At 36.3% G+C, this 26,248-nt stretch overlaps 1 protein-coding gene across 2 annotated transcripts in view; it reads right to left on the bottom strand.

Moving 5' to 3' along the window:
• Positions 1-663: 663 nt before the first annotated feature.
• The window catches only part of USP25 (ubiquitin specific peptidase 25), a 97,903-nt gene continuing 72,318 nt past the window's right edge, over positions 664-26,248 (bottom strand). Inside the window, exons 15-26 of one of the 2 annotated variants that reach the window (XM_051610257.1) lie at positions 25,550-25,620; positions 21,838-22,066; positions 20,289-20,486; positions 18,618-18,757; positions 15,771-15,884; positions 13,920-14,015; positions 10,159-10,337; positions 9,265-9,343; positions 7,379-7,458; positions 2,527-2,650; positions 1,673-1,868; positions 664-1,260 (exon numbers count right to left, since the gene is read on the bottom strand). In XM_051610257.1, the coding sequence (XP_051466217.1) occupies positions 1,088-1,260; positions 1,673-1,868; positions 2,527-2,650; positions 7,379-7,458; positions 9,265-9,343; positions 10,159-10,337; positions 13,920-14,015; positions 15,771-15,884; positions 18,618-18,757; positions 20,289-20,486; positions 21,838-22,066; positions 25,550-25,620 (1,679 nt within the window). In that variant the 3' untranslated portion in view covers positions 664-1,087. The remainder of the gene's footprint in view (positions 1,261-1,672; positions 1,869-2,526; positions 2,651-7,378; positions 7,459-9,264; positions 9,344-10,158; positions 10,338-13,919; positions 14,016-15,770; positions 15,885-18,617; positions 18,758-20,288; positions 20,487-21,837; positions 22,067-25,549; positions 25,621-26,248) is intronic. The other variant, XM_051610261.1, reaches the window with a different exon arrangement.

Raw genomic sequence — 26,248 nt, 5'->3', positions numbered from 1 at the left:
AAACCAGACAGTATTTCAGTTCTACAAAACAAGTCCTATAGATCTTTTTTTCACCTCCAATAGAAATCTCATTAGGACAGATAAAAGATTTGAGATATTTTGTTGCACCAATAGCAACCTGTTTCAAGTAAAGAATGAACGTAAGGTTTTATTTCTGGTCACTTACATGGCTAAAATACTAATTTAAAAAATGGATTAATTCTTAAGCTTCACAAATTCCACTTCTTAAAATCTTTATTTTCTCTACTTAAATCAATTTCTAGAAGTATTCCTCAGAGGGTGCAATTGCAATATACTACTGAAAATACTTTTATTTTTTTTTTCTAAATTTTTTCTAAGAACAGAAGGAAGGTGCCATTGTTATGCTTCAGAAGCCAGTACCTACTATCAGAAAAGACTTGGCATGGCCACACACGAAAAAGTGTTCAGGTGCAGTATCATACAGATCAGTAAAGAATATACAAAAAGCCATAGTGTATAATACTGTGACAGTTTTTCAGTATATTCACATACAGTTATTTCCGACTACCTGTAACTAAACCGGTCAAAAATCCTGAAGAACCTTGTCTATAAAATTGAGTAACCCATCAGTATACTGTATCTCTTCTAAAAATACCCGTATTTTACACTAATATACAAGGTATCTGCTTGCAAACACAGAAGTAGCCATAAATAAAACTTTATTCTTTCATTTCATTTACAAGCTACCAAGTACCATGTATTTACACAGCACTGGACACTTAAAGTAGTTGCAGTCACAAAATGATCCAGACAGCTGCTGATAAAGTAAAGGATCTTAAGATAAAAGCAAAGTAATACTGTAACTGCTAAGTGGCAAAAAAGCAGTTTTGCCATAAGGATCAGACTTGTATGTTGCATCACTTCTGGTGAAACGACTGAGCGCCATGCGATTCTCAGCTTTAATTGTTTGCAGTCTGGCTAAAGTTTGTACAGTCATTTCTCTTTTGCAGTTATTAAAATAAAAAAGTTAAAAACTATAGCAGCAACAAGCAAACCCTGTGACAGGAAGGCAAGGTTTTAAGAACTAAAAAAAGTTTATACAATGTGCTTAAGAAGGTCGCAGAATTTATCTTCCATCGGCTGGAGTTCGACTGAGTGACAACATGATTCGGGCGTATCTTTCACATAGTTCGTGTGTGGAGTAGGAGGGTAACTTTGGCGGGTCATTGAAACCTTTAATCTCTGTAGAACAATCTAGCAGTTTTGGCAGGAAATCTGTCAGCTTTTCTTGCAAGTTAGCTGCAAATAAAACAAGAAAAACTAATGTAAGCATTTACATTGGCAGGTGGATTCTCCTTTTTCTGCCCAACACTGACCTTTTTTTTTAGTGGTGGGTGAGAAAAGGAGGAGTTTTATTTGGAATAATCCACTTTCTTCAGGTCTGCCAGCAATAACTAGGACATTCTGATATATATATATGTCCCTTCAGATGGCCTAACACCACAAATGCCTTTCCATTCAAAAAGCATGTTTCCTTTAAGGCTTAATACCCCAATGTAACATATGAAAAAACTTTAAATGCATGTGGGTTTATTCAGAAGTCAGGGAAGCTCAAAATACATTACCAAGGTACAAAAGATAGAGGCTTAATTCAAGACATCAATAAGCAAGGTGTACAAGGGCCTTTTACCTTAATGAATAAATGACTTACGTTCCATTTCTTGTCCCAGATAGGAACACCAACGGTTTCTCATATCTTCCACAGCAACAATATCTTTTTCTTCCATTTCATCCACCAGTAGTAAGGGCAAACATGGGACAATAAGCTCATTCATGATGATCAGGCCATTATTTACTTCCTGATCATCTCCTGATTCAAACAGTGCTGCAGCATGTTCATTTAGCTTCTTCATAAACCACCAGGAAAAAGGAAAGTCTTTAAGTATACAGCATTTCACATTCTACTACACATCCGTTTGTTTTAAGGCACAGTTTGTCTACAAAGCTACCTAGTAATTTATATGAACCACAGTTCTGTTTTAACATTTAAAGCAATGATGAATACACTGTATCAAACCACTTGGTTTCATGTACTCCTCAAGACACTTCATTTGATACCTCACAACTCATCTGTTGCAGCTGTGTTTTTCAAGACTGATGTTCTATCACTTGCTTTTGTGTTCTCTATTCCTAAAGTAACACAATCAAGCAAAAAAACCCTGATGCCTTTTCCAGTATTTGTCTCCCCACCAAACAGTGGAAACAGGGCAAATCTGTTCACCAGCACTGTCAACTGTTCCCATGAAGCCCAGACATGATGGCAGAGAGCACACAATTTACAGTCATAAAGAAGATGATTGATTCTTGGGAAAAAAAAATAAATAGTGGCAACAATATTTTCCTTATTACTTCTCCTTTTTCTCCTTACATAATTTTAAGTATTAAAGAAGGGGGTTTTGCTTGGGTTTTGTTTTTACATGACTGCAAAACTTTCTACTAATTAATTTTGTTAAAGCTATGTGCAGCATGTTCAACTTTTTGAAACATAATTCACGCTTCACTTACTAGCAAACATTCTCGTCTGTAGTGAGAGATCAGCTCTTCATCATGCCCTCTGTATGGGCCTTTGGACAAGAGTTCCTTGTTATTCTGGTAAGCATAGATAAGGTAGAGCAAGGCTTCCATATAGCTGAAGTAAAGAAAGAAAAACATTAGATGCAACATCCAGGTACCACCTGTTTCAAGTTAACTACTGTGCTCTTCAAAGGATATATAAACTTAACTTGCTTGTTTGACTGTAAGTCCACCCTTCCCCACCAACCTCTTAATAATGTTTTTTCTACTAATTTCATCTTTTATGCACATTAGAACAACTTATTTTATTATCTGGTTAGATCACTTGCACATGAAGTCTGATCCAAAGCTCACTGAAATCATAGAATCATTAAGGTTGGAAGGGAACTTAAAGATCAAGTTCCATCCCCCCCCTGCCATGAGCAGGGAACCCTACCACTAGATCAGGTTGCACAAAACTTCATCCAATCTGGCCTTAAAACCTCCAGGGATGGGGCATCAACAGCCTCCCTGGGCAACCCATTCCAGTTACAAGGGATATAATTTCATATAAATCAATGGATATCATGTCACTCACTTCAAAAAATAGCTTTGGATTAGCTTTGAGTGTACACAAAATCTTAATTTTTCCTATGTGCATTTGTGTCACATCAGGTTTGATCATCTATTGCCATATATAATTTGATAGCATTCTACACCTTAGTAAAATAAGCTTTAAAGTTGTCATCTCTAGGGAAAAAACCACAACTTTGAATTTTTAGCCTCACTAACTGTAAGTTCTTACAAACTACTGAAGTCTAAATCGATGGAAGAAGCCACAGCAGCATTTCAAAAGGAGAAGTGCCACTAGGCTGTTAATATTTCTGTCTTTAATCTAAATGCAGAAGATAAATACAAGCCTAACTGGTAAGGGATGAGTAACAAAGGACTTGAGAACCTAACAGCTAATAACCAGAAATTCCTTCATGCACAGATTAACAATCTCCTCTCCCACTGCCGTATACCATTTCCAGCAAGCACCTTCAATTTTTAATTCTCTGACTTTAAAGAAACCCAGTTACGACAGTCAACCACTGAAAGCAGTTCAGGGAGCTACCCTAAAACAAGCAGTTAGAAATCTCATTTGTATTCAAATGTAAAAAAATCTAGGAAGAAAAATTCCTAGAGTGGTTTGAGGAACAGTACATTGTGCACTCACTCACATCTAGTGAGGACAGGAGGTCATGGTTAAGGTTTAAGCTACAAAACTAAACTACTAAAAATGGCTGGAAATGAGTGCACACAGGATATACATGAAAAATACATGTCAGAATTTTACAAAATAGACAAAACTAAGACTTACAGTAATGCCTCCCAATCAAACAACATAAAAAGAAAGGAAAAGGCTACTTGGAATGGTTTCTTAAAGCTTTACCTTCTAATATCCCTGTTCGGAAGGACAAGATGAAGCCCAAAACTGTAATTTCAGCATCTACTGTGACATTATTTCTTCCACTGTGCAATCTGCTCATAGCCCCTTGCAATTCTAAATATTTGTTGCTTAAAAAATACATTAAAATTCAGTCCCTGTTCTCCACCTGTTTGTCCTCATAATATAAAGCTATGCTTTCATTAAAAATTCTGTTAACCCTCTCCTCATGTCCATTTCTCTTGCCCATGAAAACTCTTTACACCACTGATCATCAACAACTGATCAGACAGCAGAAAACACTGTAGGAAGAAAGGGGAAAAGGTAATTGCAAGGAACTGGAATTGATGGATATAAAGCCAGAGGAGCAGGACGTTTTCTCCCTTTCTGTTCTTAGCTCAGTTAACTGACTGCAGGTTGAAATTACAACTGCCAACAACTCGGTAAATCCAAATTAAAAAACTTGCTGCTCGTAGTAGTCTTATTCCCAGACCCTCTCTTCCTGCTCCTTCCTGAAGCTGTGTGACCTTTCCCTGAAACAAACATAGTACCATCTAACAGCAAGGTAAGCTATTTCAAGTCGTTAGTACCGTAAAACCAAGCTTGGAGTCCTTATATAACTTGAGAGTCTAAGGAATAGGATTACATTATAAATTAGCTAACAGATTCTGCCTTTTCACACCTGATGTATATATAAGCTCCAGCCCATGAAGCCTAAGCCTAAAATGAAGTTTTCTGGGTCTAGACTTTGGAAAACATGCAGAAAGAACAGGCTGGCTAAATTTTAGCACTGCTTTGAAAAAGACATTTCAGTCAAAACTGAAAAACTGTATCAGCTTTCCAAGAAACTTAAAAGGCAACTGCTAAAGTCTAAGGTTTGTTCACTTTTCAGGTACTACCACAAGAGTGAGCTGCAGGCAGAACTACTACCAAGCTTTATTAGCTGTCTGTATTCATCTCGCCCATAGCAGGTTCCAACTTTTATAGTACAGTCAGAGAAAATCTGCCTGTAAGACACTAATTCTCCACCTGCAGTGAAAAGAGGCTCTTGTCAACCACCATAAGGGATCATTAGTAAACACTGAAAGCATCATAACTTCCCAGTGCTTAGCATAAGGTGATTTTCAGTACTGACTTTCACTCCAGCACCAAGACCTATAAAAGTAAGCTACTCAGAGGAAAAAAGGATACACCAAAAGACTTATTTAATACTGGTTTTGTATTTGTTCAACAAAGCACAAGGATTTAAGGAAATCAGAGACTACCTGGGTAAAGGCCAATTTTCGGCTTCATCCAGAGATTGAGTGCTGCTAGGTACCAAATACTGTTACTAAGCTACAAAAAGTTGTTTGTCTCAGGGAGATAGGTTTCTGGAAAAAAGCCTCAAAACAGTCCTGCTGATGATGGTCATACTTCCATTATGAAAGTCTGTGTTGTCATTAAGTATTTTTCATGGTACATTTTTATGATTTAAGTCTTAATATGGGAATTGGAGAGTTCATCAACTTTGTCTCATTTTCAGCATAAGAGTGGTAGCATTGCCCTCTAGAATGTACAAAATATGTTTCTTAGTAAATATCTCAGTTCTCTGGGAACCTGCAGCTGAAACCTGGGTGCATAAATGCAACAGATGCCTTTAAGAGCAGTTCAATTTTGCCCATCTTCTGAGCATGCTTAACCCTAGTCTTACTGTCTTAGAAATAAACACCTCTTGAAGCATTTCTGAAACTGCATTTCTTGCCAAAGGAAATGAAGGTTACACTTGTTTGGAAGTTAGATGAACTTGGTAATACCATATTTTTATTTCTGACCAATATCAGAGTCTAAGACTGATCACTATAGGCTAGTTTCCTAAACTGCAAGTATGTTTGGTAACAAATGTCTCACCCTAACTTTGGAATGTAAATAATAGAAAACTATTTCACATGCTGTTCAGCACAGAGCAGAAACCTTTGCTTCCCTCCCTCCTCTGGCATAATCAAAATATATTTTGGTAAGAAATGAGTTACTGGAAACACTGGTATTTTGCAGTTGAAGGTGCCATCCTGGAGTCCCTGTGCCAAGGAACTTGAAGATCATCTGTTCCTGCCTCCAAGCTTAGAGCATGCATGAAGTCTGGGGGCAACAAGAAGGGTTCTTATATACCACACCGATGTCCATGACATTTTTGCCTCCATAAAGGATCAAGCAATACCAGAGTGTTTATTTTTCAAATAAGCCAGGCAATCTTCCGACCAACCTTTGTACATAAACTGTTCAAGACTGACAAAGAACTGTATTGCAATTAAGACTATTAATGAATGCACTATTTATTACACACGAGCCACGAGAAGACAAAAGAGGACTATAAGCTCATTGTTTTAGCCATTATACAAAGATGTAGTTTGTCACAAAGGCAAGGCAGTGTCTTTTCCAATCTATTTTCCTGTTTTGTTTGGAACCTTTATTGTTTGGGACCATAGAAGACAAGAAAAATAAATATGAAGCAATTTACTCCACAATGTACACACGAAAAATTAAGTTTGATTCCCAGTATAAACTCCCTACCTATGGTGTTTTACAGGAAAAATCAGTGATTGACTGGAGAATTGTTTTTCACAGTCAAAAATTTGTAACATCTGATAGCTCAATTTTCACACAACATATATCAGCCACTGTATTTTCCAGCTACTCATTTTGCTGCTTTGGCAAGGCACAGTAAGGAAGGTGAAGTTTTGAACAATTCTCTTTTAAAGCATTCTGCAGACTGCTTTGAGGCATTTATACTGTAATAACCATCCTTGTACATAGTAAATCAGAGGGGTTTAGCTGTAGTGCATTACATACATAAATGTCACCAATTTCATACAGCCATAATGCCTGACTTGGATGGAACAGAGAAGGGAATGAATCACCATTGCCTCGTGGAGCTAAGAAGAATCAGCTGCAACTAAGATAGTTACACATGACTGTTTTCCTCAAACATATTCTTTTTTCCTGATCCTTAAAACCCATCATAGGTGGAATTTTGGCTCTGACAAATGCAGAAGGCAAAATTGCTTCTGTGGGAAGACCCAACAAAAAGATGGATAGGACAGGGACTAACTACTTGTGATTGCTGATGAAAGCAGGTAACTGTATGTGCAGGTGATGCCAGAGGGGAAAGACTTTTATATCTAAGGGATATCCAGAGGACTTAGATTAGGACAGTTGGAGGAATGTGTGCACACATTGAGGGTGCTCTGAAAAAAGAATGTGGTTTGATATGGAAAGAATAAATGGAGATTAAGAATAGGAAGGTGAGGGAAACCTTGAGGTAGAAGTCAAGACTGAAGATATCAATGGACTGAATATATGCTTTAAAAAAAATTAAGAACAAATTTAACAATTCTTAATTTTAAGAACAGCTTTACTTATCAATATTACATTTTGCCTTCAAACTGGTCTGCCACTTACCTCTTTTTTTGGAAAAACTCCAGTCCTACCATGAGAAACATGGTTGTTTCCCTGAAATTTCTATACTCTTGATGCCATCTCTGCATATAAGAGAGAGTATATATATAATTTCATCCACAAACATGAAATATGTTTTTTTTTTTTCCATTTAGTGCTGAAATTACAGTAAGTGCTAACGACTCCTAGTAAGCTTGAACATGAGAAAAGTCCACCTGCATTCCCCCCCTCCCTCAATAAAAATAAAATTATTAAATATTGAAAATATTTCTAAATGAGATTATTTTTACACAATGTACTACCATTTGAAAAAAACAGAAAGCATCTTTGGGGGAACACAGTCAGAATTATAGGAGATTCTCTTATTCTCAAAAAGAGTTAAAAACCTAATAACCTGTTTTCTTTCCTACATTACACTCAGCTATTTCCTCAAAAATTGTTAGAATGCTTTCCATACACTAAATAATAAGCTTAACTTTTAATATAAGACTGAAATAGAAAAAAGCCTAAACACATTACATGGGAAATGACAAAAAAAACCCAATGCATTTCAGACTGTGGAGATATTTATACTGAAGCAAAACATTTATCTTACTGCGTTGCCATTTATTTGATGTGACTACTAGTACACTTTACAGTTAAATCCTCCAAGTGAAAATGTACTTTTACTGCACATGGTTAGTAGCCCACTTGCACTTGCTTATTAAAGATAAAATAGTTAACAGCATTATCATTATACATAGCCACTTAGAGATTCAACACAAAGAGCACAATAAAGGGTCCGTGAAATGTCAACTCGCTACACCAGACAAATACTGACACAATCTTTGGAGAAGCCACCAACTATCTGCCTCGGGAGCTAAAAAAGTGGCATGTATCTGCAGGGAAATAGCTTTAAGAGTGAGAGAGTGGAGAGTCTTCTAAGTCCAGAATTGTTTATTCTACCTGTGTCATGCCATTCATAAAATGGTAAGATACTGAGCCCTGCACGGTCTAAAACATGCAGAAAAATACTATGAGGCCTTTCCCCTCACAGGCCAGAAACAGCACACTAATGCAGTATGTGTCTACTGGAGGTCCCAAACGTGATGATGAGAAATTAAAAGTAAATATTTTTTAATGTGGCTTGTTGAAGGGAAGATTACTCCCATAATCCTTCTCAACAAGCTATTTGGATCTACGAGCATAACACTGAGGTTAAAGGTGCACTAGAATCTGCCTAGGACATAAATATCCCCTGTTAAGAGGCCTTAATGAACAGTATTATGCAGAGTTGAAAGTGACGTTGTAAGATCAGCTACAGACTTCGCTCTAAATATGAGATGAATTATTTTTAGCCACAATTACTTAATGTCTGAGATTTGTTCAAGTTTTTTCTAAATAGTGCAGGAGAAAAAATTAAATGCATAAACTGATTATGTATGGGGCTTGGCAAACAAAAGAATCTGGTGCTCATACGAAAATGGGAATGGCTGCAGAGACAGTTAGAGAAGAAGTACAGATGTGACTGTGCCTCTGACCCAGTTCTCAAGATGTGCAAAATGGCTTAGACCACTTCTTCCTTCACTCCAGCTGTTTGTGACTAGAGAAAGTCAGTTGGCTCCTATGGTGCTAAAATATGAAACACTATTACTGATGCTGAGACACATTAAGGAGTTAGGACAGACTCAAACTTGACAGTTATTTATGGCTCAAGTTACTGGAACTACAGATGTGTAAACACCAGCTTTAGAACACCTGGTCAGAGCAGCATTCCTACAAATAAATTGTCTTTCAATAAGTAGTTCTAACTTCTTAGTGTAAGACAAGGATAAATTTATGAAGATAAATTCAGCTTACCAGTAACTACTTCATGTTACAGTTTAATTTAAAGTTCAAAAAATACTGACCTCATATTCCTCCATATTTACTTCATCTGGCTTTATCATTTCAAGTTTAGCTTGAGCAACCTTCATTATGTTACGGCACCTTATGAAATGCAACAAGAAATCACAGAAGATTACTGGAAATTTGCAAAGGATATTATCAATACAGACAACAACCTCAAAGGGCACAAGCTATAGCCTTATGCAAAAGAGTACAAAAAACACTGCAGAAAATGTGTTTTTCATTACGCATGGTTTAATCAGCAGAGAGGGCATACTTTACACATACATGCTATGGAAGCCTGAGCTTTTAAGCATTACTTGGGGTTTTTATTGCTAAACTGCCACATTGCAGTCTTTATTTTTAATTCAAAGTTCAGATGGCTTGAAACGCCTCAGTATTTTCTTTGCAAAAGTAACATCAGAGGATTATTCACTATGCAGAAACCAGCCTAACGCTCTGTACCTTTCAAGTGATTTATTTATTTAACTAAGTAAATATAGGGAACTTGGAGCAGAAAACAGACATTGTCTTGCATTCAAGGAAGTTACTCATATGGCCAGCAAGGTTTTGCTGTCTACTACTGACTTCCAGGGCAGTGGAGAAAGCAAACTATGCAGCCTTACACAATGTTTGAAATAAGGTACAGAAATCTATGTGCAAAGTTGTAAGTGATACTATTTCTCCTTATTTCATAATGACAGCAACTCAATGTCTTGTTTACTCTCTTTATAGAGATTCTTCATAAGAAGTTATTTTTTTACAAAACATACTTGTAACCTATTAACTAGAAGATAAAGCCAAACACACATACTTGCCTTCCCTCTATTACATGTGCTATATGAATATGAAGGGGAGTCTCTAGCCATCAAAGAATGTTTGTGAACACAGGAAACTAAACGGGCAGATCTTATTACCTCTCATCAAAGCTAAGATTGTGATCTCCAAATTGTTCCAGCAATGTTCTCTCAATTATCTTCTTTGGTGCCTGGTTTTGGATGAAGTAAACAATTGCATGACGCAAGCGGTAATCACATTCAGGCGGTGGATCTTCCTGTGCTAGTTTTAGCAGACGTGTGTATTCCAATTTAATTGCCTAAATAATTTAAAAAACATACGTTATTCTTTCTGACTTTTAGCTCTTAAAACATCACAGACACTTAGAGGATAATTCATGTCTCATGGCCTTTTGCCTAGAGAATTACTTTTAAACAATGCCATACTCTGCCCTTCTAAAAAAGTCAGAACTACATTTAAAAAAAACAAACCAAACCCACCAAATGCAAAATCAGAAAAAGACTGAAGTTGTTCCTGTCTCTCCCCAGCTAAGCCTGTCAAAACCCCAGGTAGACAGTTATCTCAAAAGCACTCCCAATCCTGTGCTACGACTCCCTGAGAGGTTTATCCAATCTTTAGAGAGTCCTCTTGAAGCATTTACAGTCCAGAAAGCAGCATAAAATTTCAGACACTTTACTTAAAGGAATCTTTTAAACATATCGTTAAAAAGGTACCTTTAATTCATAGTTAAGATGTAAATACACCAATTAAAAAAATATATATACAGAAAGTTTAATAAACATGTATGATTTGGAAACTCTAAGTGAAAACAGAAAGTGTCTTTTAACAAAAATCAAATGGTAGGATTTCTAAATAAAATAATACTTCAATAGGTATAGTATATTAATCTCCTATAGAGAAGGGTAGAGTCCTCACTAAGTATTTTAGACAGACTTTAGAGGTCATCAGAAGCATTTCATTTTCCACTTTTGCCAGTATATTAATTTTAATGAACATCATCTGTTACGTTCATCAGATTTTACTCCTTGAAGCTATACAACATGAACAAGAGCAACAACAAGAAAAATAATGAGAAAAATGGTGACAAATGTTATTATGTTCCATAAATTATCTCTCAACACAGGGAGGTGATCAGATTGTTTGCTAACACTAATTGTTACTTGAAACAAATTACTTAACACAGTAGCTTCACACATTAGCAAAGTTTAAACACAACATATGTACAAAATAAAGCTCCAAAGCAGGCAGAAAACTACCATGCTTGGTATTTCAAAATCCTCTATGCTGAAATACCTGGTAGTACCAGGTAACTTCTTGATGTTTAAATATTAGAAATTGGGGCTTCCATTTTGTTTCAGGATTAAACATGTGGGTAGGATACTATCCATACAGGCTTAAACACAGAGTGCGTGGAGGACTTTAAAAGAACATTCTGCATCAATCTTTTTAAATACTAATCTTATGCATTATCATTAAAAAGGAAGTTCAAGAGAACCCATTATAAATATCAAAACCCCTCATAGAGATTCTGTTATCTAACATCACAAAAAGTTCTACCCTTAGAAATCCTACATGGATAACTATGCAATTAAAGTAGGCCAGAAACAAAAAGCAACTGCTATTAAACATTTTTCAGATAATTACTGAGAAGTAGGAAGAATTAAATACAAAGCCTGTATTTTTATACACATATTTTAAAAAAATAAAATGGTATATGACAGATTCATAATTTCTGTGTACAATGAAAAAAACTACTGTATCTTCACACAAAATGCATAAAAAAGGGGCAGCAGAAAAAAAGTATTACATGCTTTCTTTCACTGAGAATGTTATATCAAGTTCTATATAGTCTATGCAGTTTAAAGAAGGATGACTGGAAGAGGTCCTTGATCAAGAAATATCTTAATGGGTTTGGATTAGTCACATCTCAAGACTGAGATCTAAAGGGGGAACAAAACCCTTGCAACAGCAATTACCAGTATCAAATGGGTTTTACCCAAAACAAAGACATCACAGGAAAAACCCCACAACCTTCTGTAAACATCCATCTTGTGAAAAACACACACACAAAGAATCCCAGAATATAACAGTATGAAAAAAAATCGTAGAAGCTTTTACAGTAAGTTTATGGAGCAACATGAAATTTGATTGGATACTTTTCAAAATAGGAATTTTATTACGAAGTAGCACCACTTCACCTCCATACATTCATACGAATGTATTGCTCAGAAATGAAGCATGTTCCACCTCTTATAAGTAACGTAAATATGATTAAGAAGAAAATCAGTAAGGAAACTTTTATATTCTCCAACAATTTAGTGTCAGAACATTTTCTCACTCAAAGACAAAGTCTGTCCCCCATGAAGTGAAAATATTTAAGCACAAGGAAAAACTTTATTGTAAGGGCAACAGAGCACTGCAACAGTCTGACCAAAGAGATTGTGGAGTCTCCCTCTCTGGAGACATTCAAAACCCATCTGGACATGATTCTGTGTGATCTACTGTAGGTGATCCTGCTCTAGCAGGGGGTTGGATTAGATGAACTTCAGAGGTCTGTTCCAACCCCTAACATTCTGTGATTCAGAATTAAAGACTGACAAACATTTCAACTGAGCATTGTTTTGGTAACTCTGAGGCACTAAACATTATCATCAAAATCCTCTTCATACTTAAAAAAAAAATATTAATAAAAATCAGTTCAGTGTAAACTTTCTCGTAAAGAATTTGATTTGTTCAAATGAGGATTTTTTTTTTTTAAACTTCAAAAATAAAAAAGACTGACATCTTTTCATTAAGTAATAAATTTGAAAACCACTACTGAATCCCAAATAAAACCTGTTTCACTAAACCGAGTTCATGGCAGGTTTCTCTCCATTCCCTGAGGGCAGGCACAGTTAACAGACACAGCCCTGCAAACAAGTGTTATGGTTATAACACTTCTCCAAATTCCCATTAAAAAAACCCACACAAACAAACAAAGCCATGAGATTCAAATTTCCTTACCAAGGGCTTGGAGGATTTTTTGCTGTTTGTGGTGGGTTTTCCCTTTGGGTTTTGTTTATTTGGGGTTTTTTTTGTTCCTTTTGGTTTTTACAATTTCTTCTAGTGCAGCTATACTGTAGCAATTAAGAAGAAAACAGGCTGCTACTCAACAACAAGCAAGACACTTCTCTCCCTCCAAATCACATTTGAGAGGATTTTACATCATGTCAAAGTAAATCCCTCCCTAATACCCCAAAAATTCAAATGATCATAAGCTAAAAAAGCTCAGGAATCTGTGTATTTACTACTAACGCATTTTATATCTGGAATAACTGTGAAGAGTAATAACCAGAAAAAGCCTAATGTCTGATTCCCAGTAATAAAACTGCACAAATAAATAGTATTGACATCCATGCAGTTACAGAATTTAAAATAATTTAAGAATAATTTACAGAATTAAAATAATTTAGATTCACTAAAAAAAGCTTTGAAGGAGTACAAAACAAGAACATCTCTTTGAAATAAACAACAAAAGACTACAAAATTATGTCCCTGGGTGAAAATACTTATGTCCAAAACAGTCTAGTGAAGACATGGCTTTTGTTACTATCAGGAAAAAAACCCCAACACATTATTATTGATTATACATCTAGGTTTCACGTTACTGGCTACTATTATTAGAATGTTAAAATGCATATAAAAGCTACTGATATCAAGGCAGTCTACTGCTGAATCAACAGGGAAATCACTGTCTGTTTTTCAAGGGAGAAATATCTAAATGGAGAAGAGTATGTATAATCACTAGAACAGTCTTAATATGCATTGCATCAAAGGGTGGAGGGAAAAGGCATATCTAATATGGAAAGACAGGAGAAAAAGTTGAAAATGTTAGTTGTACCTTAAAGAACCCTGCTTCTGGCCCACACCTGTCATAAACATTCCTGGCTTTACCTATAGCCATGATAATACCTTGCATGTTCGGGGTCAGCATGACCTGCCACAAGGGATTTAAGGTAGAAGTTTTGAATGATTAATATTTTAATGACCAAATTCAATATGCTTTTATTCTCATGCAAGATAAAAAGCAACTTAATGCATGCATACATTGAAATGGCACATTTCACTGCAGATCTGGTGTGCATGTTCTGCAAATCAGTCATGGCATGTGTGGTTATATAAATTGTAACAATGTATGATTAAAGGAAGCTTACTAAAAAATAAGGAACTGTGTCAAATACATTTTAAAAGTTACATGGTCAAAACTTCCCAGGAAAGGAACATACATAGTTCAGTATTAGTATCCATCAGAAACTGCATACTGAACTAATGCTACTTAGGGCCACCAAAGGGTTAAAAAAAAAAAGTTTCAAGTAGAAAAAACACCAAATCCCACTTTTATACGTATTTTATATTTCAGCATCAAAATAATTGCTGGAAATGCAATTGGTTGCTGAAGGAACTGTAGGCAAATTCTTAAAAATGAAACCCAAAACATTTAACAAACACAAAGCCAAACAAAAGACACATCTTACAGCTATCCACATCAGTTAGATACAAACAATTTGATTCATCTAAGTTACTCAGAAAGGCCTTTCCCTTTTGTTATCTACGAGCAGAGAGAAACACTCCCTCTATCCCTGCCCAAGACATAGCTGGCACAGCAACAAAAGACGAAGAACCCTAAACTCTCTGGCAGCGTTTCCCAAATGTAAGAATAACATTTTACAAAAAATCAAAAATTATTGTCCTCTAGAGGCAATGGCATAGGGACAACAGTGAAAAAAGAAAACAGACACAGAGAAGCAGGTCATTAGGTGAGACTAAATCTTCATGTCTTTAAAGGTGGACAGTACACATCCGTGGGAAGCCAGATTTAGTGTGACAATGTTAATTAAATCATTTTATTCCCCATCCCATATCCTAGTTGTAACTGATCACAATTACAGGGTAGAATAACCTGAAATACCCACTTGTCTAGGAAAGCAGAAGTTCCCCACAGCCCAACAAGAACAGCTGAGAATATGGGCTGCACCAATGCTACCCCCAGCCAAAACAATCATGGAGTAAGCAGTGTCAAGACAGGAGTTTCATGACCTGGCAGTGTTGCTTTCTGCTGCTAAATTAGGGCAACAGAAAATCAAGTCTCTCAGGAGAACACAGGCTTCTTATCTGTTCCTCAAGTAGTACCAGCTACACGCATCACCCTGGGTCTGAATTGGGAAAATAATTTTTGTTTTTCCATAACCTCTGGAAGAGTCAGCTCTACCAGCCGTAACCTGAAACTGGTATTTCCATGGATAATTTTACCCTTGGAGTATGGAAATCTTAATCTTAAGATATACGCGACTGGATTAGAACATTAGCTTTAAAGGACTGACAAGAAAGCACAAACATTAAGAACATCACTCACTACCCTGTCACTTTTAAAATAACATAGTAGCCTACACTCTATCACCAGCATTTCAAACGTTATCTAACCTAACACAAACATCCAGCTCCCACAGCTAAAAAAACAAACATACTTCCAGTGTAAACAGTACCATGCAAAGCGTGCCCAATTCAAGTAGCTAGTGCTTTCCTTTCATATTTCATTAAAAATTAAGACTTTGTTAAGGTTACAAATTGCTAAGCATTTAGTTTTGCAGAAATCTGTTAGGTGTCACGATGTGCAAACATGCCAAAAATTCTTATCAGGCAGCACAAGGAAGCACCGAGGAGGAATGGTGCACACAACTGCAATCAAATGTACCTCATCGTCATAACCCCCCTCCTCTGACTCAATCACAAAAGTCCCTACATCAGGAATCGCCACCTCTACCACTCGCTGGTTAGGAGCTGGTTGAGCTGGGGCATTACCAGAGCTCTGCAGAAGAAAACCATTATCAGTATGGGTGTGGAGAAAGAAAATTAATAAATCAGAAAATAGATGAAATTATAGAGAGACGCAAACTAACAGGATGATCAAGTAAAATGATGTGCACGGCTGAAGTTCTGAAAAAAAATCTAAGTATCACTTACATTCTCTTACAGTTTCTTATTTTTTTTAAAAGTACATTTTGTAATTAAGCTGTAAGTATTAACAGTACTTCATTTGCTCTTTCTACACTAATTATATCTTTACAGTTCACTATGCCAGTACTGCAACTCTAGCATCCACTACAAATTGAAGGCAGTTGTTGAAGGACAAATCTGTGAACCACTGCTTCTCATATATTTCACAAAAAAATTACTAACTGTATCTAAAGTAACTGGTGAATTCATGCTAAGGAATGGCAACAAGCCAAAGGCTGACATTTCCCAATGCTCTTGGGAAAAAAAAAAATAAAAAAAATCAAAAACACCTCAAGCAATCTGGGCATTTTAAAGATTGTTTAAAGATACTTGTCATTCAACAGGTTTACTCTTCTAGAAGAGTAATTAGACAGAAAACGGGGGGAAGATTATGGTAGTCACCAAAATTCTTGTTAAGGTAAGTTTTAAACAACCACAGAGACAAATCTAAGCTCCGATGGTCTAGCATTGTAAAATAGCCAATTTACAACATTTTCAGATTTTAAACCCTGACCCTAACCTAAGCAATCACAGAGTACCATGCTACTTGTTCTGCAACTATTACAATAGTCTCATTTTTTAACAAAGATTCCAGAAACATACATAGTATCTGTATCTATACAGTGCAGGATGTAAGTAAGTGAAGACTGCAATCAGAGGGCAGAAAAAAAGGACAAAAGGGCAGAAAATGAACACAGATGATCATGTGGTTAACTAATCTACAACTCTTTTTAAAGTTCCATGTTTGCATGTTGGCTTTCCTTTTAAAATGGACAAACAAAAAGTGGAGGAAAAGAATGTAAGCCTGCATGTCAGAATGCGTATGAAAGTAGAAAAATTAAAAAGCTTGCTGACAACACTTAAAAAAGAGGCACAATTCTGCCCAAGTTAAATGTGTGTATACAGACAGTAGCTTTTAAACATTAACAGATTACCTTCAGATTAGCTAGAAATTTGCTTTAGATTCTAACAGCTGAAATACTTTCATTTCTAAATAAAAGAGTCTGCATGGTTTAGGGTTTTTTGGTTTTATTTGTAAAGAGCCAGCCACCTTGCTGCAGAACGAAGCAGTGAATCAAGACAACCTGCATCTGCCTCATTAAGCCTATCATGATATTCGCCAAGTGGTTTCTCAATCACAGTCTTGTAAAGTTCAAAGGCTGATCACTGTGAAAAGGGCCATTAGCCTAAATTACAACACTTGATCCATTGAAACAAGTCTGTAAGATTGTTCAACATCCTACTGGGACAAATATCCACAGACTCTATACAAGGGACAGCATCATACAACATATTTTATTGTGGGTTTGGTATCTTCACAGCTACTCCTTCAGTTGGAGGTAACTCATATTAAACAGGCTCTTCCTAAGCTGTTCTTGTGTTCCAAGAGCTCAAAGAAAACCAGACAGGCGGTAGCTTAAAGCATTAGTGGTAGAGCATCTTTTCACTCAAGGTTAGATTGGCTTCCCTGTTGGCTTTTATTTCAGTTTAGCAGAAAATGTGTGCTTCTCTGCTCTCCTGACACCACAGGAGAGAGGAATGGAAAACACATCAGGTGTAAGAGTCAACATGTCATCACACAATTTTCAAAAGCTTTAAGAGGACTTTCCTGTTGGCCCCAAAGATATCTGGGGCTAGACTGTTCAATGAAGGTTCACACATGAACTAAGGAAGCATGCTACAAATTTTGCACCTGTCTAAATTGTTCGTATCTCTAGCAGTTACTAGGGTGCCTAAGGAAGCTATACTGTACATTTCCTATGTTTTAACCTTACGGATATAGTTCCAAGACAGATACATGTACTGCTTTAAAGGCACCTGCGTTTGGCAATTACATTGGTCATTTATGCTTATAGGGAAGCAAAAAATATTTGCTGAAAGAAAAACTGTTAAATATTAGTCTAATTAATAACTGATGAAGTAGTTAACTTCCTCTAAGTATTGCTTGTATGAAGTGAAAACAGAACCACCCAACATAAATTCTCTTAACCATTTTAATATATGTATTTGATGAATCACAAAAAAAAAGTTTTCATCAAATTGTGAATTTGCATTTAAGCTACAGAATACTGTTGGAAAAAAACCTCGTTTTTTGAAGGCTACATTAAATCCCATAGGTCTTTTAAGGGAACTCAATTATATTACTTATATTTCTCAGATAAAACTTTTCATGTTTAAAGCACTATTTTTTTTCAAGTCTTTTACATGGAACATCAATGCTTACTCCTCAAAAACAAATGGAACCATCTAACATTTTGAAAAGATGGTGGGCACAAATACGATTGTCATTTGAATAAAATCCTGTACTCTTGAAAAGTACTTTAATCACATAGAGAACATCCATCTTAGTATTTTTCTTGTACTACAACCATTACTGCAGTACACACTTTCTGGATGGATGTCAGTGTTGGACAGCCCCTGAAGAAACACCAGTTTTCAGTTCAAAGTTTCCACATCCCCTCCCCTCCCTTCTATCAGACATTATATCATTTCTACTTGCAGAATAAAAGCAAAAGTAATATTTCAAGATTCAAAATATCCTCACCATATCCATTATAGCTTCTGGACCTCTATCTTCTTGTTCAGCTAAAGCTTTATTGATTGCTTGTACAGAATCTTCTTTTAAGTGCTTTGAAATATCAATTCTTGATGGCTGCTCTAAATATTCTGGTTCTCCTGCTTGAACTTTGTGACAGAAATAAGATAACAATTTTTGTATGTTAACGTAGGCATGAATTTTTAATTGATTAATTTTATTTTGATCACCTTCTCGCAGATAACATAACCCACATAGAAAATGCAGGGTAGGTCACACCATTCAAAACTAGAACTTTACACCAGCCTCAGGTAATTTTAAACTTTCATAAACTTTCACTTTTTAAATTTTCATATAAATAGACCCATGATTTTATATTAGAAACACAAGACCTGTCCTGTTTATAGAACCGTAAGGCTTTTGACTAAGAGGTGTTCATCAATCAAATGGGCAATGACTGAGAACAAAGGTAAGATTCTACTTGGTCTTTCTGTGGGAGAAAGACCCAATATATGGGTCTTTATTACCTACATACCTATATATTACCTACAGCCACTTGGGTGCTAGAAGTATTTTTACTTCACAAAATAATCAACAAATTATATTCTACTGACTTAAGGGAAATATCAAAGTCTCCCCCACTCGAGAGCAGTAAAATTGATTAGCCTAAATAGTGTCTTATCTTCCTTATGCGATGAAGGCAAATTCTGGCAGACTAGTAAAACATTCATTTAGTGCTTTCCATGACTAACAAAAGAACTAAAACCAGTCTCAAAGTGTTCGTGAAGCCAAAACATACAGGAGATAAAGTTACCCTCCACAGAGTTTCTCCAAAAGAGAAATGTCATTAAATCACTGCACTTCTTACATTCAGTTTGTAGTCACAGATAGTTTTAAAAAATATATTCTCAGTCCTACTGATTCAAATACAATGAGAACATCTAGACAGCAGTCTCATTACACAAATCCATCCTGTTATCTTTCACTTAATGCACATATAGCCTTCTGCAATGGGGCAAAAGGTGGGTGTAAGCTAAAACCTGACAGGTTTTACTTTGTTAAAGCAGGCATATGCATAGTCAGATTACGGAATGTTCTTTATTAGCTCAGTTCCTAACAGCATTGGCCTCACTGTTGCTGTTCAGAGTCTTTTCCACAGTTTTAACACTCTCATTTTTCCATAGTGATTTCTTAAGTGGGCCCTTCTATTACTAACTCAATTCAATACATGACATCAAATAAATTATTCTTCCCTTCAGATCTCAATTTTGTTCTAATTTAAAATTAGAATGTTGGTCTTCTATTCAATCACTCTGAATAGAAGACTATACATCACTTATGGACTAATGAGTTCTTAAAACTGACTGGTGAGACCTGTTAATAATTACTTATCTTAAAATGCCAAAGTCTGTATGAAAAAAAATATTAAGTAAAAGCTAAGCACAACTCGGGGGGGGGGAAAGGCAGAAGAACCAGTAAGTATTTTTTTCTTTGAAAAAATAAAATGCAAAACGCCCCATAGACTAAACTTCAAGTGTAGTTCCTTTAGCCAAGTAAACAGTTTTAATTCAAGATTACACAAATTAACTTTTTCATCCTTTCTTAAGCTGCAAAACAATGTATACAAGACTCAGTGATTTTTGGTTGTCCTCCTTTTACAAACAGGTAGAAGAAGCTAACCTGGAGCAGGTGAGGGTGCTGGTGCCCTGGGTATCTGAGATAACAACTTCTCCTGCTGTGTTTTTTGAGCGAGTTCTGCATCCCATTCTTCGAGTTCTTTTTCAAAACGTTTATTATCTTCCTTGACATAATCCCTTAGATCAGAAGGCAGCGTGTCCATTCCAACAAGAATCTGTCCTGTTTCTTTGTTAAACTCCTCTGAGGTAACATGAAATATGAATTTTGGAAAAAGAAAGAACAGAGGATAAGTATGTAGGTTCAACAAGTTTCCTCAAGTGAATTACTAGAAACATACAGTATGGCACCAGAACACTCAAACTATTGTACTTTTCACTGGTTTTATTATCTCTTGGGACACTGCTACCAAGATGCAGGTCTACAGCTCTTGGAAGTTTTGGGGCCATATGTTCTTGGGCACCATCAGATCATTGCCATTTTGAAAAGTGAGCCTTTTAGGCCATGACCACCCTATGATTGTGAACATTCAAAAAAAAAAAAAATCACAAAAAACTCCAACAGAGCTTGATTGCAACAGTGCCACATGAAGGTGGATACAAGTCAACCTCCCAGCAGAAAAGGGAAGGACAGCAGGCCTATAGGGATTTGGATAGTCAGCTGATAAGACCACCAGCTACATGAAACAATTTTCCTTTTTGCTTTGAGATTGGTCTCTGCAGGAGTACCCCAGACTCCGGGAGATCAGTCAGCTGTAATTGTCCCCCAGCAGGAAAGCCTCAGACTTTGTTATATAGTCCTCCTACCCATAAATCCTATGGCTGCAATTCCACTACTAATCTGGCAAGCTAGAACTGTCAAGGTTAATATAAATTCTCATTTAAAAACTGAATGAATTTGCAATATAGCTTTGTATGAAAAAAACAAGAACATGAAAATTTTCCACCACCTGTTATCAAATCTCTGTCCACTTTAAGTCAGCTTCCTAACCATCATTATCAGGCTTCACAAAACTCATGCTAAGAGATCTCTAATCCTCTCTCCAACCACTTCTGTACAAGCCTTATTGTTACATCCTAATACATGAACTTAAAAAAAAAATAATCCCAGTCCATGTATTCCTTTGGTTTACCATGTGGTTGGTAGGGCTAAGTTATTCATACTTCAATATACTGCAGAAAGTTTCAAGTTGTCATACTCCCAATAAAGTTCAAAGTTCTGAAGTTTATGAAAAAAGCTACATGAGGACTTTAATGTCAAAAGGGTTGTTCCTGTATTTCCATATTTCTTTTCTAACCCTCAGTGAAATAACATCTTCAAAATTCTGAACATGTGATCACCTAGCTAAAATTAACAAACTTAGTTTATTTTGCTCTCATAATAATGCTGAAGCACTGGCATTATTTTTATTAACCTGAAAGCTGAAGAGCAATTGTTTCACCCACAAAAACAATTTAACAGTTATGAGCATAAACACAACTTTCACTAAGTATTAAAAACATTTATAAAATCCAGAAATCCATCTGAAATAAGCTTGCTTTATCAGTATTTTCAACTATTCCATATCATGCAGAAAACATATTCATAACTTTACCTTGTATCAAGTATTGTTCCTTATCATTGATATACATTAAACAATATGCACTTGCATTCCTATAGCCACCAAAAGAGTCCCGTTCCAACTCTTCCCAAGTTGACTTTGTCACAGAAATATCATTGTACTTCATCCATCTGTTCTGGTGGTGGTCGTAAATATATGCCCAGTAGTGTCCTGCATTAGCTTGGCCTTCATGAACCAGGACAGCATGCAATCTATAAGGAACCTTAAAAAAAAAAAAAAAAAAAAAAAGTGAAACACTCCTTGCCAGCATTTAGTTCCTACTATCTGCCAGCAAAAATAGATCCATTAAATAAAAGTAAGAAAAATAAAGTTAAAGAGGATCAAAACATGACAGAGAGGAAAAACCAAGAAGGAAAACTAGCAACAAACTATGCAAAAGGACTTTGAACTATCTTACTTACAACTACTAGTTACAAGAGATCTTAAAGTAAAATAGTGACTCTACAGCACAAATGCCTACTCTGCTGTCTTCACTGCTAGGCATCTTCTTTTCTTAATTCCTTAATATTCGTATTTCAGTTGTATCTACAAAAAAAACCCTCAAGTATGTCAGCCCTGACTATCTATGATTTGCTCCAGTTCTGGCCTGGTAAACTTGTCCTGAAGTTTGGAAAGGCATATACAAATTTAAAGTACTAAAAAGGAATACAACTGTTTTCCAGTATTTTAAATATATCACTAAAAGCATTGCAAAGAGAAGGATGGAACACATGAAGAGGTCATCTGTTCCTGAGACAGAGAAAGAAGATACCAGTTTTTAGGACCAACTGAAAAAAGTATCCCAGGTTACATGTGGTCAGGGATAAGTATGAAGAATGGGAAACTCAGGTTCTATGTCAGTAGCTGGAAATCTCAATGAGAGAGAAACAGAATTAATGCTTCCTCACTTCCAAGTCTTTTGCAAGCATCTTGGTGATCAGCTCATTCTACCCTGCTGAAACAGCACATGCAACATGAATGGGAAAATTGATCTTCCCTGCTATGCACAGTATGCCTGAATACCTGAAGCTTAGCTAGGATGAAAAACCTGAAACCTTCTTTAACTAGTGTTGCAGTCTGGACTGTAAATAAATGGTGTATTTAATATTAGGTGTACTAAATATTTGTTGCAAATATAAGTTGAGTGTCACAGTAATCATTAGCCATGAATACATATGTAATATGACTTGAGAAACTCCTTGAAGTTATTTTTAACCTGACCATTCTCTCCCAGACTCTGTGTAAGTGCTGTAAAGCTGACTGCACAGCAGCTGGAACCAAACAGTCTGTCATCCCTGAGACCAAGCAGCACTGTACATCTCTCAAACATAAGAAGTATACACAGAAGAAACGCTAGCAAGTCCTTAAATCTGAATGTTCTGGGGTTTTTAACATCAGTTATCAAACCAGTGTGAAATCCTTCTTAAAGTGATTGCAAGTCCATGCATACGCACATAAACATATGTAGATCCTGATTTAAAAAAAAAAAAAAGTTAAGTAAAGTCTCTTTAAACTTTGACAATAAAACTTCCTCACCCTAAAACAGGTCATTAAAATCCCAGATGAATTTAAATAATTTTACTTAAAACCATGCTAAATGGGTCAGCTTGAGGACCCCTACCCTCTCCTCCAGCTCTGGAGGATAGCCTGTCAGTTGTCTATGCTGAGCATCCAGGAAGGTTCCCCACAGAGGTCTGTGACCGGGGGACAGGCAAATTCAGTGCTGAAAGCATCTCTTGTGATAAATCATTATATCAACAGTACTTAACAGTACAGGGCAACACAAGTAAACAGTTGGCACTAAGCTTCTTAGTTTACACTTACTCCTTACAAATCAGAGATGGAGCTTCACCAACATCACATGTAGTTACAGAACAAATATACATCAAAGCTGAAAAATCAAATCCCCATAGGTAAAACAGGTGTGTAATTTCTCAACAGTAAGTGCACAGAAGGAGGGAAACAATCAAATAAGCAGCTGATGAAATCTATTAATTCAGGAGGACAAGTCAAAACAGGAGAATATATATGAGAATTTGACAAGGGTTTTACGGACAACTGTAGTTTCCTTAGAATCAAAGAGCGTGCAAACAGAAGATTAAGAGCTTCTTAAATAGTTCATATAAATACTAGGATGTATCCTGCAAGTTTAATACATTTTCTTTAAGAAGTCTAGTTTTATGTGTCCCTACTTTATCGACTCACAAGGGAAAAGCTTTCAGTCCTTCAATTGTATAATTCAGAGGAAAAGATCAATACTGTGAAACTGCTCCCAGCAAAAGAGGCAATACTAACCTATGCAATTGCCCACATGCAGGGGTAGACAGGGGAAACTGGACAGCTACCTCAACCTGCCTCCTTTCATACTATGCCAAAAAAGCCGCAGGGACATAATAAGCTCAGCTGCAGAAGGGCAGCCTTCCCTTCCAATCTATGATTTCAGATGGGGTTCAGCACCCACTTGCTCCCTACCAATCACTTAACACACACCACTACTTTCAGGCATGCACAGGAACCTCTTCTATAAATCTATTTACTATCCTCATCATCCTCCATTTCTGGAATTTTGGTTTTGAAACAAAAAAAAACAAACAAAAAAACCTAGACTACATTATACAAACCTGCAGTAGGACAAACTGTTTTAACAAGAAATCTCCTTTTTCCATTGTAATGACAGCTAATATCTTTGCCATCCAGAGGAATTTCCTCCTATAACATCTAACCCAACACGGGTATGCTATTTGGATGAGAGATCAAAAAAATTACTTAATTTCACTTTCAGATGACATGTAGTATGTAGCCTTCCTGTTATAACACAAGTATCCAGGGAAAAAAAAGCCTGCCAGCCATCTAGGCAAGTTTGCCTGAAATCCTCACCATCAGAGTTCAGCTGCCTGGAGTTATTACAAGCCATACACAAAAGGAAAACACACCTCGAGGAAAACTGTAAGCTGAATAGATCTTACTTGGAAGGAAAAGAATTCTTTTTACTAATACAAAGTAACAGAGGAAGCAATCCTTAAAACTTAAAGCCTGTCAAAGTGAGTGAACATCAGTATGTGAACATAAGAAACACCAGAGGAGCCGTAACTTCCTAGTAAAGAATTAAAACAATGCTGTTCAGAACACACACCATTAGAATCTCCCTAAAAGGCAGCTTAAACTAATAGTCAGGGTTGTTACTGATACTAGATATCCAGACAACATTTTAAAAAACACAACAAAAAACAATGATATTAACTGCAAAGTAAAAAAGCAGGAGCCTTGAATTCCATAATACTGGTATGGAAGTTGCAATACACAATGGCATTAAGCATCAAAGTATAAAAATAATAGTTTATTGTGTCTAATGCTTTGCCACCTTAAAACCATAATACTACTTAGCAATATGGCAAAATAGAGGTGAGAAAATTTTTTTGTACTATACAAAAACTTAAGTTCTGCATTTAAGTCAAAAAGTGGATCAGAGGGAGAATATATTTGGGCTTTTCATCACAAAGTTACTTTAACTGTAAAACATTGTAACACTGTCTTTCATTTGACTGAATAATTAAAAGGTTTGCAAAACCCATTATGACTGTCCAAAAAATTTCTCATACCATTATATGTAACTGTATTTTTGCTCTATTTTCAAGCATGTAAGAACTTTACTAGAAGTGACAAAAAAGATCTATTTTTAATTATCTCATGCTGAAATTGTACTTACTTGGACCATTGTTTTGTCAGAGTACATCAATTCAATTGTCCGATGTATTCTAGATATACTTTCTTGTAAATCTGAAAGGAAAAAAAAGAAGCTCTCTTCCATGAGACAGCATAATTGCACATAGCTACAACTTTATTTTTTTCTCATTAAAGGCTTAAACAAGGGTACATTTCACATTTGATACATCTTTATCTACTCACATGCTAAATATTAAACCTCAGATGATGAAGCACAGAGGGATCAGTGATATGCCACTGCCTGTTTTCTAGAGCTCAAACAAGCCCACCCCACAACAAGTGCTTCCCTTGTTCCCCTCAGATCAACAGAACAGACCACAAGCTCTATCTACTCCAAAAAGCCTTTGCTCAGAAATTTGCTGAATTTTCCCTTATGGAAGGGGTGACTGTGCCCTAACTCCCCTGCAGAGTGCCAAGTCACAGCATGGGCCCAGCCACTGTTACACTGGCAGCTCAGACACAGAGAATCATCGAATTGTTTAGGTTGGAAAAGACCTTTAAGATCATCAAGTCCAACCACTAACCTAACTTTACCAAGTCCACTTCTAATCCATGTCCCTAAGCATCATATCTACATGACTTTTAAACTCATCCAGGAGTGGTAACACCACCACTTCCCTGGGCAGCGTGTTCCAGTGCTTGACAACCCTTTCTGTGAAGAAACTTTTTCCTAATATCCAGT

This window comes from Apus apus, chromosome 1 (assembly GCF_020740795.1).
Source record: "Apus apus isolate bApuApu2 chromosome 1, bApuApu2.pri.cur, whole genome shotgun sequence".
Taxonomy (NCBI): domain Eukaryota; kingdom Metazoa; phylum Chordata; class Aves; order Apodiformes; family Apodidae; genus Apus; species Apus apus.
This window is presented reverse-complemented; position numbering and strand designations above follow the sequence as displayed.